The sequence below is a fragment of the Alosa alosa genome, chromosome 4 (assembly GCF_017589495.1).
Source record: "Alosa alosa isolate M-15738 ecotype Scorff River chromosome 4, AALO_Geno_1.1, whole genome shotgun sequence".
Taxonomy (NCBI): Eukaryota; Metazoa; Chordata; class Actinopteri; order Clupeiformes; family Clupeidae; genus Alosa; species Alosa alosa.
The window spans coordinates 37,143,744-37,161,057 of record NC_063192.1 but is presented as its reverse complement, the minus strand read 5'-3'; the positions used below and the strand labels follow the sequence as shown (position 1 = coordinate 37,161,057).

Genomic DNA, 17,314 nt, shown 5'->3' with positions numbered 1-17,314 from the left:
CAAACAATTATATCAGATGTAGGCTTACAGTTAGGCTACATAAAAACACATAATCAGAGACGTCCTGCGGTAGGCAACGAGAACAGAACACAATATTGTTTTAATCGCGCTCAGCACCACGGAGAGCTCCTAACACTTCCGAGGGCCTCAGCCTCCGTGTAGTCTGAATTTAAATAAATTAAATGAGTGTTCTCGAATCACATATAGTACATTAGTCATTGCATGTAAATCTGTCACATTTGCAAGTGATGTTAGCAGCATCTACGACAGACAAAACGGCTTTTAAGACATGATCCTATAGCACCACCTAAAGGCGACAGTAGAATACTGTAAAACTACGAGTGACAGTAAGTGTGGTCTTTATTTGAACAGATGAAGACAGAAACTGAAAAAGGGAGAGACGCTTTCTAAATGGATATTATTTATTAAGGCTTCATTTCTTTCTAAAGCAAAAGAAAAAGAAAAACAGCAAAAAGATTATGCCTTACAGACTAGAACCACTAACACAATGCCTTCATTAGTGGTATTACTGAGTCCATAAGATGATATCAATAATAACTTTTATTTTGTCAGTCCTTTGTGTAAATATAATTATATATTCATATATTAGAACCATATTAGTGGCTTTCTATTGCAACACCCTCTTGACACATTTCCACGTGCATGTAAAAAGTCCTTTACTTGAGCAACAGGCATCGCACTCTTGGTCATGCTTTTTAAAACAAGATGCTTAAAGGGGCTGAAGTCTGTGGGAATACGGAGATGCTGTGGGGGATTTCAAAGGGAGTGGCTGCTGGACTCAAATCAGAGAAGAAACAGAAGCACGCATGAGAGCAGGCATGTCAGTAGTCACCACCAAACTCGTTCCAAACATTCCTTCAGGCCAGCAGGCAGGTGAACGCAGCGCTGTGCTGAAGGGCAGGTGTAGTGCAGGTAAACGCAGCACTGTGCTGAAGGGCAGGTGTAGTGCAGGTGAACGCAGCACTGTGCTGAAGGGCAGGTGAACGCAGCACTGTGCTGAAGGGCAGGTGAATGCAGCGCTCTGCTGAAGGGCAGGTGAATGCAGCGCTCTGCTGAAGGGCAGGTGTAGGGCAGGTGTACGCAGCGCTCTGCTGAAGGGCAGGTGTACGCAGCGCTCTGCTGAAGGGCAGGTGTAGTGCAGGTGAATGCAGCTCTCTGCTGAAGGGCAGGTGTAGTGCAGGTGAATGCAGCGCTCTGCTGAAGGGCAGGTGAATGCAGCGCTCTGCTGAAGGGCAGGTGTACGCAGCGCTCTGCTGAAGGGCAGGTGAACGCAGCAATGCACAAGTGCATGTTTCACTTTTTTTTTTAAAAGAACACGTCATTAGAGGAGGAAAGCTACAGTTCTCATACCATGGGAAATAGCGTCAATGGCAACAATGCATCAGACAAATGCATTCTTATGCTTCATCCCTGTTATTTTATATGGTTAAATAGTAAACATTGCCTTAATGGCGCCTGGCGCTTTCATTTCTGTGTGCTGTTGCTTGATGGGTGAAGTAGCGTCTGCACTCAACGAAACCCTCAACACACTGTTTATTGACCTGATGGTGCCTTTTTACAATAGATACCTTGTTTCTTTTTTCCTGTGATCTGTCCAGCCAAAGAAAATCATTGACAAATATCAATCATAAAAAGTCCTGCGTCACTTATTTGTCTTTCTGTCACTGCTCACCTATTTGGAATTAGCTCAAATCCTAAACACCGTATATAATTAACAGTACAAGGAACTAGCAGCATTTTCCATCCAGAAAAAAAAAACCCTCAACCCTCCCACTGACTCATCCTTGCTCAAATTAGGTGTCAGTTACATTGATTTGTAGGTTACAAGTAAGGCTTTCACCATTGCTAAAAGCAGCTACATTAGAGCCAAGCATTACAAAAGGACAAACGGGCAATATATAGCACAGAGATGGCATGAACTGGAGCAGGGGTAACCGAGGAAACAGAACAGCGAGGATTTAGAATCAACAGTGAAGATGTGAACACAGGCATTCAACATGGCAAAGTCATCACAGAGTTTTCTAACAATAAAATCTCATTTGTTTATGTCTGTGTATGCTACATACTTTCCAACTAGAGTACACACTTATTTTTTTCCCCAAGACACTTGCTCCTTTTACACTGCTGAACACGCACACACACACGCACACACACACACACACACACACACACACACACACACAAACAGGTGGATAAACACAAATGTAAAACATCAGGATTAGAACAAGCCTTCCCATGCCAACACAACAGTCTTCTGTGCCTCTTAATAGTCCAAAAGTCGGAGAACTCTCCCTCAGTTTCCCTGATTGCTCCTGTTCTGTCACTTTCTTTCTTTTTTACCAAGAGTCATTGCAAAGTACAGAAGAAAAAAAATCCTTAAGGCTCAGAGTAAATAAATACACAGTCATATTTTCTTTATCAACGGAAAATAAAAACAAATGAGTTGAAATCAGAGATGTGGATCTCTTCCTGTTCTGTGACGGTGATGAGAGTGAGTGAGGACCCTGAGTCCCTGTTGGCACACACAGCTCAACACTGGCCTCTAGTGGCCAAGGAGGAGCAGTACAATTCAGTTCCGTGATTTAACAGGGGGGGAAAAGATTACATGTCAGATTCTCTTCATTGGTGCTGTTAAACCCTGATTGGCTAAGAGGGAGCTGTTAAACCCTGATTGGCTAAGAGTGAGAGAGGAAGGCAGCAAGAGGGTGGGATCTGAACAGGAGAGAAATCAAATATAACAAACGAAGAAAAGAGAAGTGGTGTGATTACGTGACACACAAACTCAGCTCGTTAGATCCCTGCACAAGAAGAGGTACCTGGAGCAAAAAAGCTGGAGTCACAATGTTGGCTGAAATTCTCCAAGATTAAATAAGGAAAAAAATAATTTGATTTCAATTTTCATTCTTCTGTGTTCCTTTTGAAAGAAATGCCAGTCCTCAATATAACTGTTGAAGCTGGGGAGACAGTCTTCTATTGTTTATTTCTATTTTGGCGCTCCTGAAGACAAACAGAAAGCAGAGCACTTCTTAGGACAACAGGCCAGCATAACCACGCATGTAATCTTCTGTAAACAGAAGCTTTACCTGATCCAATCAGATTCAGTGAGGATCATTACCTGATCCAAACAGATTCAGCAAGGATCATTACATCATTACCTGATCCAATCAGATTCAGCGAGGATCATTACATCATTACCTGATCTAATCAGATTCAGTGAGGACCATTACATCATTACCTGATCCAATCAGATTCAGCGAGGTTCATTACATCATTACCTGATCCAATCGAGACCGGTTCTGGATGGGTGCAGGCTCTGGTTGAAAGTTCTGATGAAATAAAATGGAGAGATGAAGGTCACATGTCCACTATCCTATTAGCTACATACCATTATAACACCATCAATTACATACCATTACATAGCTATACACCATGTCAATTACATACCATTACATAGCTATACACCATGTCAATTACATGCCATTACATAGCTATATACCATGTTAACTTTCGTTGGCCTTTTCGAATGTCTTACTTTCACGTCATTCACTTAAACTTTCCTACTTGCTAGATTTGACCAATCTTCCATAGCCTACGTGCACAAGTAGTTTGAGTAAAACTACTGATCTTCATTATCTCCCTGCTTGTTGACATCTTATCATGTATGGTATTATTTGATCCCCAAACGTTTGATTTTTTTTAATGTTGTCATCAGTTAACTTCATTCAACTGCGCTTGTATGTAGGCGCTGCCATTCAGTTGTGGACGTTCGTAAATTGCGTTTATGGGCGGAGAAAGGCAGAGAAAGGTGCAGTTTACACTAAGAATTGAGCGATTGATAAATACGGCGGAAACTTGGGTCTGACAGCGTTCGCAATCTGCGGTTTGTCCATGACGCTGATAACGCTACGTTTGCAAATGTACATACATCTTGCCCTGAGTGCCAAAAATGCAATATTGCGTTTTTAGTTCTTTTTTACTACGCAAATAGACACTCTAATGCGTCCTACATACTCGACGTTCCCGACCAGTAGCGCGACAATGTGACGTCAAAATTACGTAGATCTCTCTGGCGCGCCAGGATTTTGGCCTGGTACTTTATTTTTTATACTGTAAAAAATAGTATAAAACTTTATTTTCACCACTTTATTTTTTTCAGCTAAGCGCGACAAACTGGAAAACGGAAGATGGACTAGTTCGAGGGGAAGCGAGAGTTGCAGTTCGGAGGACCGTTTTGTTACAGGAAATTACACAAACTCAGCCAGCTGCTAGCTAGCTTCCATCGGGATGACTAAAGTATCTATCTATATATCCATCTATCAGCTGCTAGCTAGCTAGCCAGCTTCCATCGGGATGACTAAAGTATCTATCTATATATCCATCTCTCTATGTATCTATCTATCTATCTATCTGCTTGGAAACTAGATGGTAATGATGATGGTAGTTGTGAATAGCAGCAACCAAAGTCTGAAGTACCATCACAGAGGCTAGCTAGTGTTTTTGACTGCCATTGACGCCAATGCTTCTGACAGCTTCTTCTACTGTGTAACGTAGGTAGCAATAGCCTTTTCACAACAGCGACACCTCTGTTCAGGAGAACATTGCAACTAGTGTCGCGACCACCACGTGCAAGTATAAATGGTTACAACGCTCCCTTGACGTCACATTGTCGCGTTACAGGTTGGGAATGGCGAGTATGTAGAAGCCTTAACACACTTTGTGTGCGATTTTGGGAACTCCATCATGAACAGAACTGAAACAGATGACGATCGAAAACTCATGAAAACGCACAATCTGGACATTTTATCTGGACATTTTATCATAACTCGGCTGGTTGCCGCTTTGGGTCGAATCAGTGACGCATGCACATCAGGTCAAAACCAGGCCATTTATTTTCATGGGTTTATCACTAGGTGGCAGTCTCGCCAGGTCTCGTTAGGGCACCACACGCCAGGTCAAAAACATTAGAAAGAGTAGGCCTAACTGATCACCATGCTGAGGAGGGTCAAAGACGTGACGAGCCTTTTTTGGGGTCCGGATACATTAAATTAACAAAAAAGATAATTAAATACATAAATAGCATATAAAGTGAAACTTCTATATCTACTTTATTATTTCACTAAGATGTAATGAAAATAAAGTGCAAAAATGTATATGAAATAATGTCACAAAGTGCAAAATGGTCATTCAGTGTAATGGTCCGGATTTCAATTTGACTTTTATATCTTTAAATAATATAAAAAATAACATACAAAATTACATTTGAATTACCTTGGCACATTGAGTGTTGGGATTGATATACTAAAAGGACATTGAGTTATTGCTATGTTTTGATATTGAAATCATTAGGGGACTTTTGTCCCAAATAGTCAGTTCATTAGTGGTCATTCAGTGTAATGACATCAAAAAGCCATATTAAAATCATATCAGAAACTGATTGTCATGTGACAATCTGTGACATCATCAAAGGACTCCTGGAGACCCCTGAGGTGACACAGTAAGGTGAGTTTAGCTCTCTTATATATTTAATATTTTCACCTTTTCATGTTGTGGTAACTTGATAAACAAATCCACATGTCTCTCAGTGTAATGCCAGGAAACACTTTTATTGTTAGATATTCATCTAAACAAGTGTATTTAGTAAATAACTGTTATAAACTTTGTAGATCAAGGTCATTGTTTGATATAGGTGGCTAACTGTTTGCCTGTCAAATATAATTAATTATTAAAATGTCATTCAGTGTAATGGCTATGTCATTCAGTGTAAAGCAGTGGCATTAATATAATGAGTAATAATAATGTAGTGAGACAGTAATAATAATGTAGTAATACAGTAATTATAATGTAGTAATGCATTAATAATCATATTTGTAATAAAATATATGATTATCATTATTATTGCTATTATTATTATAATGCACATTTAATGATTAAGTTAATGTAACATATTACTCTATTAGTATCTGTAATTTACATTTTAATAAACAATGTGTTTAAAATAATTAATAATGAAATGTTTTTAAACTTTAAAATCACTTTTTATTGATTTTTCTAGATGCCTTCCAAGCATGTGAAGAAGGGAGGCGACATACAGAAGCCAGAGGACCTCATTTGCTCAGCGAGAGACTCTGGCAACGAGTAATGATGCACGTAACTTTTGCCCCTTGCATCGCGGGGGACCAATCATATCTGTGCATCTGATATAGGCGGGCCAGAGGCGAGCTAAACAGATGACGGACATAGTGTTATCCAATTGCGGTCGAAGTCCGGAATCAGTCAGTTAACATTGATCGTATAGTGTTATCCAATTGCGTGCAGTGAGATTTTCAAATGCGTGCTTGGTACCGCCCCTCGAGTTGGGCCATTATGTTATTCGTGGCCAGACCCTTAATCTTTCAGATTGGTCCTCCAGGCTAGCAGGTAGTTGCAGGGGAGGTAGAAGTCAACTGCATGCACCAGAGTGCTCAGTGTTTCCCATACATTGACTAATCTGTGGCGGGGCGCACCAGGCAGTCGCACCAGGGCCCGTGACCTCCCGGGGCCCGTCGCTACCCCCGCAATGCAATTGCTGGAAAATTCTATACAGGTCCTTTCTGACTACCGGCGTGCCTTTGACCAGGCCAAGGCTACAGCAGAGCGCCGCAAATAAATGGGGTTCAGAGTACATTTGAAAATGTTAGCGACAGAGAGTGAAGCGTCACTTTTGACTAACCATCGGAAGATGAGCGCTTAACCGATGCAGAGAGATACTTCAAAGTGCAGGTATTTAATGCAACTCTGGACATCATAATCAGTCAGCTCTCCCAAAGATTTGCAAGTATGCGGGAAACTTGTCATGTGTTTGAGTCTTTACGTCCTATGACCCTTCAACTTGCAGGTGATGATGAACTGCTTGAAAAGGCGAGACATTTGTCAGACCATTATAGCAGGGACATCGACATTCTCAACACAACTCCTCTCATTCAGGTCTTGCTTTAAAGCAGAGATTTCACAGAAGTCATCTATTTTTCAACTTGCCAAAATGCTGGTGGTAGATTATGACAGTGTAACATCCACATTCGGGGAAGTGTGTACTGCTCTCATGTTGTTTCTGACATTGCCTGTGACTGTGGCAACAGCTGAGCGATCTTTTTCCAAACTCAAACTTATTAAGACCTACCTAAGGAGCAGCATGGGGCAGGAGAGGCTCAGTGGGTTAGCTATCCTGTCCATTGAAAATACGAGAGCCAGAGCATTAAATATTGGGAACATCGTTAACAATTTTGCACAACGAAAGGCTCGTAAGATGGCCTTCTTCTAATGGCCTAATTCACACATTTTGGGGATTGTATGCATACGAATGATTTTATTTGATTTTTTGCACGGTTAAATAAGTTAGGCTACATTAAGTTTTGTTTCTGCGCAGTGCGAGTTTATAAGCAAGCAACGCTTGCAGTTTCAGCAGAGGGTTGAAGAAGCATTTGCGCATTGAGTGTTCCCATAATTCCATGCGAGTTGATGTTATTGCAGTAATATTAGATTACCATGGCCTGCAGGCTGTTAATAAAATTATTTTTAATGTTTTCACATGTAATGAATCCTATGTAGTCGTGTGTTTTTTATTTGAAACTGTAATATGTAACTACTAAACTACTTCAGTGCCTCAGGCCCTTTGTATAAACAATTGAAGTCACCCTTAATGTGTATTGCATGTATCAGAGCTAATTCATCCTGGGCCAAAGTATGTTGGTATGGGCCCGCATAGTGCTCTCGCACCTGGGCCACCATTGGTTTGTTACGCCACTGGCTCATTTTATTGACTCTGACACTGAATGTTTGCAAAATCCCGATGTAAATGGAAAAGTGTTTTCCAAAATTCAAAAGTGCTTGTCCCAAGGAGAAGTACGAAGCTTTATTTTAACTTAGAAAACGTTAGGAATTGCATCCACACATCAGCAGTGACTCAATTAGACCTATACACCCCCGCTGTCTAAGTCAGCTACCGCCACAAATTGAATCCAATTCTTTGGGAAACACTGGTGCTGCTGGTAAAAACGCATTTGTCTGGTCAGACATAGCAGACAAAGTGTTCTATTTCAAAGAGGACATCAAGGCTATTGTGTCTAAGCCAGAGCCCCTTACAATGAGGCAGTCCAAGCTTAGCCATGGAGACTGGGAGACGTTTTTGGAATAATTAAAGAATGTTTATTTAATGTTCATCTCATTTTAAATGTTCCTTTATTTGTTAAGTTTTAAATGTTCAATAAAAAAATGATTATACTTTGACAATATCGTCTTCTGCTGCATCATTTACTTAGGATTGTGTCTAGTTTAGTCTAATGATATTACAACAATACAACAATAGTTGTGCTAATAGTGGTTTTCTACTATTTTTGGTTCAGAAAATATTTGAATTACATAATATACACTATAATGTCCAGAAAGAACAAAAAGTTCTGAGTTCTTGAATACTTTCATTTTTTGGAGGCTTGAAAACCCAGTTTTGTCTTTGACCCAGGAGGGAGTTCCATCTTCACCACGGGCCGGGCTGAACGGAGTGGGTGATCGGCCGAGTCTCGCTTGCAAGAGGGCACGTCCTTGCCAGAGTGGGTGATCGGCCGAGTCTCGCTTGCAAGAGGGCACGTCCTTGCCAGAGTGGGTGATAGGCCGAGTCGCGTTTGCAAGAGGGCACGTCCTTGCCAGAGTGGGTGATAGGCCGAGTCGCGTTTGCAAGAGGGCACGTGCTTGCCAGAGTGGCGAATATGTCGGTGATAGCGACACAGACGTTACCGAACGAGAGGAGGAGGAATGATGGAGCCCGACAGCAGAAAGGTGATTTTGTGAACAGAAAAACTATATCCATCTTACACAAGTCCTTTGACCGAAATGTAAGAGTCAAGAGTGACAAGCTAAAACAGCGCATATTTCATAAGACGCTATATCTCCATTTCTAGAAAAAAACAGGGATTTTGATGAAAACTAGCCACTGTTTAGCTTGGGATTTCTCAGGAACAGAGGTATGTAGAAATAAACGGTCTGTACCCACTGAGAGCTTAAAGTCTCACCTTTCAAATAAGCCATAGTATGTGTCCATAGCTATAACATAGATCATTGTTCATTCTAGATTGCTAGCACTCTGAGCCAAAGCTTCCGAAAACAGCGCGGCATTCAGCGTGTTAAGAGATCAAGGACAGGGCAAATTAAACTGAAACGATGGAGAAGTTTAACAAGCTCTAACATTAGCGAGTTGTATTTGTGTGTAATATAGGCCCGCATTCAGGTGAGTTGTATTTGTGTGTAGCTAGCGATTGCCCGATACCGACAATCAGGGATCGGGCCGATACTGGGCCCATATACTCGTACTCATAAAAATTCCCCGATATCACCCACCGATACTTAGTTTCCCCTAAATTATTGTAGCCTCTACACTTTCATGAAGCCTACTCGCGACGCGTAGCAGCTATTTCAGTCTTGCACTTGAAGAACATACAACAAGCTAGATTCATGTATCTGCGTTGAATGCAGCTAATACCCTCGCACATCTGGTTTTCTGTTTTAACTATAGCTCACCTAAACTATGCGTGAGTGTAGCCTAGTTGTTGTTGTGCGTCGCTGGTGTAGTGTAGCCAACAATCTCTGTTGTAGCTCTGTACTTAGCACTAGTTGGGAATAAGTTGCCTAGCATACAAAACAAACTAAGTGGGATTTCCGTTTCAGTAGATAAATGTGATTTGTTTGCAATGTGTTTTGTTATCACACATTTTGGTCATTTATACTGAGAAATGTTACCTTCCCTGCCTGTATTTCAGTCCAGATCACCACGTTAGTCGGATCATTTATAATTGGTCTTTGACCAAAGTCAGCGGCCCACCACAATATCAACACTGACCACCACACAATTTTCTATGTTGTACTACTTAAATTGGATGAAATCCTTTCATTGTAGAGCTATGTGCACCTTTGCACAGCCTCTCCTTGAGTCTCTGTCCCTCAACAAACCTGCATGCATGTTTAAAGAAAACTTTACAAATCCTGCAAGGATTGTTGTTGGCATAGAAGACGACTGGCTAAATCGTGATTAAATCCGTTAGCATCATAACCACGTCACCTACTGTACCACTACAAATAGAATTCAATTCTGTGGGAAACACTGATGAGCAACAGGTAGATGCAAGACATGTGTGAAAAATCACCACTTTTTTAATGGCCAATAGTTTAGACAATGCATAAGTCTCGTTCACTAACTCTGTTTTGGCAGCAATCAGTAGACGGCAGAAGCATCTTCTCTCTTTCCCTCTATTGCTAGGTGGCCGCTCGCTCTAAATTCTTAAAAGGAGCCACACCAATTTTACAAAAGGTCTCTAGAACTAACAGTAGGGTCACATAGGATCATGTTTTGTTGCCCTGTCAGATTTTACTGAGACAGACAGTGCAAAATAATCTAGTTAATAATGTCTTTAATTAAGATATGGACACAGTGCCAGTGTGGAGGCTTGTTTTAGACAGAATAGTGTTGCACGGTGCACCGATACTACAAAAGTATCGCAATACCCTGACATTAAAAATGTCACGATACCTAATTTTATTAGTATCGATACTTTTGAGAATGACCGTGTTCTTTTGAAGTAATATGCGTGTGCCTCCTCCCCTAACCTGTGGCTGTGCGTCTTTTCTCCTCACACACACGTAAGCGCAGCTGTCGTGCTATAAACAGCGAGAGATGGCTGCTAGTTCAAGTGATGCTATGGTAACACATAATAATAGGCTAATATCAAGTTTGCTCACTTGCATCTCTGAAGTTTGTGTCGCTAACCTACCTAAGCTGTGGGATTTTGGTCATTTAGGCCTACTATTTGGGTTCAATGTAATTTAGAAATAGGCTAAGCAACCATGGCAAACTTTTACATCTGAAGAGAGATCCTTGCTAACTATCCCGCTAGCTCAGGTCACGGTTGACAATAGTGCTCGCTAAAATCATTAATGAACATTGCAAGACACTTATCTCTTCTATTATCCCAGAAAGATTTTCTTCGAGTTGTACATTTATTTTATCTAATGACATACAAAACATAATTAATTGCATCCACATATCCTTATGCGCAACTTTTATTCACTAGACTAAAACCGTGAGACAAGGTCAATTACTCTCACGTATCTCTTTAAGTGACAGGCACTCAATTACACCTACACATCACCAATGTGCACTCAATTAAACGTAATTATAGTTCGCCTTAAACTTTTAATTTGCGTATTTATTTATTATTAATTTGTATTATTTCTTTCCCAAGCTCATAAAATAAATTTGGGTCGCACATAAATTGACAGGGTCAGTCGGAAAATTTTGTTTTATGCCTTGCACTATAGTCACTGTAGACCGTTCCTAAAACAGTTATAAAAAAACACTGTATCACCAGGGATTTATAAGGTAAGGGTTGCCATTACCCGATTAATAACAATAATAATAATAATCAGGGTTTGTACACCTATTCCAAGATCAAATTCAAGCACTTTTCAAGCGCTTTCAAGGTCAATTTTCAAGCTTTTCCAGCACTTTACAGTGGTGGCAAATGACATATTATACGAATATGGGTGGTTGACATGACATGCCTTTTTTTTGGTCCAATGTGTCAAAGATAGGTAAATTATTAAAAAAAATATATCAAAAACTATGGTGATATTGTTCAGAAAATGCTGTTTTATATGAACATACAGAGCATTCATGGGATTAATCTTCCATTTTTTCACAATTTTCAGCCAAACCAGAAAAAGCTCATATGGCGTGACTGTCCCAGTCACATTTCACAAATTTTGATTTTGAATAAAAACAAGAAAATAAATTCATTTTCTGTTTATTCAATCATATATTGATAACCCAGATGCCTACTTGTGAGTCTGCTTGACTAAAAGTTCAGGCATAATATTGTGAAGCCACTCTTAACTAAAACACTTTGTCCCAGAAATGGATATGGTGTGACGCCATATTACTTTTTTTAAACGGGCAATTGTTTGGAGACCTTTGGGGAGTAGGGTCCTCCTTCTTTCAGGAGGAAGAACAACACCTCAGAAGGACACTGAAAGTTACAAGGTGAGTTGTCTCTCTTCATGTTTTCAAAAAAATCAAGTATATCCGGCACTCCTGCTTCAGTTCCCTTTTGCATTGTCTTTTGGTGTGATGCATTTTACGCAAAAATGCCCAAATAAAATTACTTTTCAGTCAATATTACCTTTAAAGGAGAATTCCGGTGTGATATTGACCTAAAGTGTATTGAAACATGATACCGAGTGTGAACGTATGTCTCATAGCCCATCTCGGCTTGTCCCCTGCACTCCAAAATCTGGCGCTAGTTAGCCGATGCTACCAACAGCTTTTTCAATGGTGGCGCTTTGGCATCGGGCTAGCCATGCAAATAAATCACTGTTTTACACCATTTACGAGGCTCAATGTATCTCCACACTTCATTGGTAGACTTCCGAGGGCCCTGACATTTAAAACGAGACATTGAGAACTTTGAAAAAGCACTGGTAGTTTACTTACAAGACGATTTATACAGACAGTATCTTCACGAAGTTTAGCGTTTGCAGCCATCTTGAATTTAGTCACGATATTGTTTCAAAAATAATTCAGTGGAAATGCATGGATTCCAGTTCTTCCAGTAGCAGCAACTGGAATCCATGCATTTCCACTGAATTATTTTTGGAATCTGATCCCTTATCATACCTGTTCATTCTTACTCGTCGCTCGACTTATCGTGACTAAATTGAAGATGGCTGCAAATGCTAAACTTCGTGAAGTTTAGCGTTCTAAATATGATTTAGAAATGGGTTCTAAATCATACAAATCTCAATGGAACAGATAGAAAATAGGGTCAGCAAAAGTCACAAGCATTTTCTTTCTTTTATATCAAGGTATGTTAAAATGAATATGACGTTTATTGAAAGATTGAGGACATATGCCTTACTCTGTGTATTGCTGAAGAAATATGCTGTAAAATGTAATACACTTGCACAAGGAAATGCTAGATCTTGATGAAGTAATGATAGAAGATTATAATACATTGCTCACATTAAAAACAAAATACTCCATTATAATTTTACAAACAATAACTTTCATGTCACTCCATATGACAATTTTAGTCACTACCACAACTAATTAGTGAATAAATATGAATTTCAACACAAAATCTAAAAGACCATACATATTTTTTGGGAATGGAAGGGTCAGTACAACAGGACTAAGTGATTTCCATGCCTAATATCTGAATTTTTTTTTCAAAAACTTTTTTTCGGCCTAAAACGTCAACCACCCATATACTAACTCAAAATGATTTTTACTTTTTTATCATTTAGAGATGGTTTTAACAGACAAAATTGTATTTCTTAATAGCAGGAAAAGAAATTAAAGGAAAACTTAAAAATGTGTCTCCTGTCTGGAAGAAGACTTTGCTTGCTATCTAACTGGCTGAGTCAATATACACAAAAAAAAAAAAAAAAAAACATTAAATAAATAAAATAAAATAAGAAAATAATCACTCAACAAACTTTGCTGAATATGTGAACTCAAACTAATGTTAAGGCTCGCTCTTTCATGACAGTCAAGACTGATTATGTCTCTTTCTTGCCTACAACATGCATATCATGAGCTACCAACCAATAGGCTAGCAATGCGGAGATGTGACATTGGGTGACGTGAAGATGACCGAGTTGTCATATAATTAGATAAATTTAACTTCTTGCCAAATGGCACGATATGCACATATGCATGGTGTTTTAATGTCCTTTTTCACTTGCAGGGCCTATAAGCATTAAACCACAAAACTGAGCTGAAGTTTGAGACATGACCAAGGCCGTAGCCAGGATTCAAATACCGAGGTCAGGGGTGTTGATAGAAATGTTGCCCCCCCCATGAAATACTATGGGGGTCCGGGGGCATGCCCCCAAGGAAGAAAAATGTGAAAAAAAAACCCTTAAATGATGACTTATGGTGAATATTGCGGAAACTAATAGATAAATTGACATAAATATAATGTGTACATTATCGCATAAATCACACTTAGAAATACAGCCTATTAGGCATATGGTACATTTATAAAAGAGCAAAGTAGCTAATATATGCCTATGAAAGACTTAACCATAGAGGGCTGTAATGTAAAGGCCATCGTGATCATTTTGCCGTATGACGTAGAAACATTTGTTCAGTTTATAACATGTTTTGTTTATAACTTAAACCAACACACTTTTCCCACAATATTCTACTTTTTTAGATGCACCTGTCCTGTATATTTCAAGAGCCTTTTCTCCTATTGGTTTTGAGGATATTTATACTGATCTCTGCTCCATCTTTAACCCTTAGAACCCGATTGACGCAAAGTGCGTCAAAAAAACACACCCTTTCTTCTCTGTTACATTGCTCCGGAACTGTTCATCGTAGATAAAAAAAAAAAAAAAATCATGAAATTAAATCAAATTGCATCATATTTACAGTCTATACTTCTCTGCGTTCACCTGCGCACCCATTACTCTCGTTTGAATTAATCGCAAACCCGTGATCGCATCGATATGGCAAGCATATCAGATGAAAGAGGGGGACACAGGGCTATCCATTGGTACCATGTTTATCGATCCTTCTGGCTTATAAAAACAGACGAAGTGACTGCAAAATAATAACGTCATGTACACAAACCAACGCAGCACACCCATTACTCTCGTTTGAATTACTCGCGGACCCGTGATCAGATATATATGCCACGCATGTCAGATAAAAGAGGAGACTCAGAGCTATCATTTGACACCAAGTACATCCTTCTGGGTTATAAAACAGACGAAGTGACAGCAAAATAATAACTTCATATAGCTGGACTTACCCCACGTTTTTGTCTGTTCTTGTGGCAAAGCATGTTTATAATCCAATGCTATCGTGTGTTTCTCTATGGCAAAGCATGTTCATAATCCGGTTTTGAGATCCTAGCAAATTCCTGCATGGCATCCAATTCAAGGCTCACATTGCATCCCAATTTGTTCAACAAATAAACACCTTTTTTGCCTTTACTTTGTTCATGGCAATGCAGTAAAAAGTTGAGAATCATTATGAGTGCATACACGCAGGCTAACACGCAACCTTGGGTCAAGTCAGGTCAAATCAGTTCGTGTCACAGATATGTAGCGTAAATGGCATTTATTTCCGTAAATCACACACCACATATTTCTGTAAATTGCTCAGCCCCAGAGTATCCCTCCAACATGGCAATTATATTGCCCGATTCAGGACAGTCTGCCCTACACACACATGAAATGCACATAGAGCTATGAGCTTGCTGTGGTGAGATACTTTTCGAAATAAGAATTTTTATAATACGCTTTTTGAATTCAAATTCTTTAAAAATCAAAATAAAATCAATGGTAGTGCTAATACATGAAATGATGGCAGATCTGGATAGCCTAGACTCTGCTGAAAAAAAAAAACAATTTATAATAATATGTGTGTGTGGCACAATGACCAGAATAAATCCTTATGAATAAAGGTAGTGAAAATGCCCTAAAAACAGCTTAGGGTTCTAAGGGTTAATTAAGAATGCTCTGCTTCTCCTCATGAGAGTAGTGCAGTGTTTCTCAAACTTTTTCATACCAAGGACTACTTAACCAATAAAAAAAAAAAAATTCACGGACCGCCTAGCTAAAAAAAAGTAGTACCTACTTCAACAGTATATTACACAATAGCCCTACTCACTGAACCACTTTGCTTATCCCTTAGAACCCCAAGCTGTTTTTAGGTCATTTTCACTACCTTTATTCATAAGGATTTATTCTGGTCATTGTGCCACACACACATATTATATAGTTTTTTTTCAGCAGAGTCTAGGCTATCCAGATCTGCCATCAGTTCATGTATTAGTACTGACATTGATTTTATTTAGATTTAGAATTAATTAGAATTAAAATACAAAAAGCATATTATAAAAATTCTTATATTTTGTCATGTATCTCACCACAGCAAGCTCATAGCTCTACATGCATTTCATTTGTGTGTAGGGCCAGACTGTCCTGAATCTGGCAATATAATTGCCATGTTGGAGGGATACTCTGGGGCTGAGTAATTTACAGAAATATGTGGTGTGTGATTTACGGAAATAAATAGCATTTTTTATTTAGTGATGAAAAATGACCTTTCTGCGCTCCATATCTGTGACGAACTGATCTGACCTGACTTGACCCGAGTTTGCGTGTTAGCCTGCGTGTGTATGCACTCATAATGATTCTCAACTTTATACTGCATTGCAATAAACAAAGTAAAGGCAAAAAAGGTGTTTCTTTGTTGAACAAATTGGAACGCAATGTGAGCCTTGAATTGGATGCCATGCAGGAATTTGCTAGGATCTCAAAACCGGATTATGAACATGCTTTGCCATAGAGAAACACACTATAGCGTTGGATTATAAACATGTTTTGCCACAAAAAACAGACAAAAACATTGGGGTAAGTCCAGCTATATGAAGTTATTATTTTGCTGTCACTTCGTCTGTTTTATAACCGAGAAGGATGTACTTGGTATCAAATGATCGCTCTGCGTCTCCTTTTTCATCTGACAGCTACAGGAGAAGGGGATTAGAGGGGCATGAAGACCAGCTACAGGAGAAGGGACATGAAGACCAGCTACAGGGGATTAGAGGGGATTTGAGGGCCCCTTACCTTGCGCACCTCTTCCTCCTCCTCCTGCCTTTTCTCATAGTGGGAGAAGTCGTCGAAGATGGAGGTGGTGTGTTTGTAGGTGGCGATGATCTTGAGGACCTGCTTGGCCTTCTCCAGGGGTACCTCCTGGGTGTCCCGCGAGTTGGTCACCGGCTTGTTGTCGTTATTCTCCAGGCGAATGTGACGCAGCTGGCTGTTGGGCACGTCTTTGATGAAGAGCCAGTCCACATCGAACTTGCCCTTCCACTTGTCCTGCGCCCAGACGCCCGCACTGGTGCTGTAGTCCACCGGCGAGCGCATCTCGGCCACTCCGCAGAAATGCCCGCTGCCGTTGACGCTGTAGAGCAGGTAGACGGGGCCCTTGCCGGTGGCGGAGCGGAACGCAGCGTCCAGCCGCTTGTTGCCGTGCTCCGTGCTGCACCAGATGGAGTACTTGATGGAGCGGTGGATGTCGTCCTCCGAGTAGCTCTTGATGATGAAGACGCGGCCGCCGCGCAGGTTCCAGTCGAAGTCCTTGGGGTTGTAGCTGTGGGTGGAGCGCAGCTTCTCCAGCACGGGGTGCGGGTCCCCCGCCGCCCCCCCGAAGGCACCCGCCACGCCGAGCACGCCAGCCACCGTAACCCTGGTTACGCCC

The 17,314-nt window shown here is 40.3% G+C and overlaps 1 protein-coding gene across 1 annotated transcript in view; it reads right to left on the bottom strand.

Moving 5' to 3' along the window:
• Positions 1–408: 408 nt before the first annotated feature.
• Positions 409–17,314, bottom strand: part of LOC125293126 (YTH domain-containing family protein 1-like) — a 27,893-nt gene continuing 10,987 nt past the window's right edge. Inside the window, 3 exon segments of the mRNA XM_048240815.1 lie at positions 409–3,018; positions 3,297–3,347; positions 16,681–17,314. The exon segment at positions 16,681–17,314 is cut by the window's right edge and continues 681 nt beyond it. Coding sequence (XP_048096772.1) covers positions 2,992–3,018; positions 3,297–3,347; positions 16,681–17,314 — 712 coding nt within the window. The 3' untranslated portion in view covers positions 409–2,991.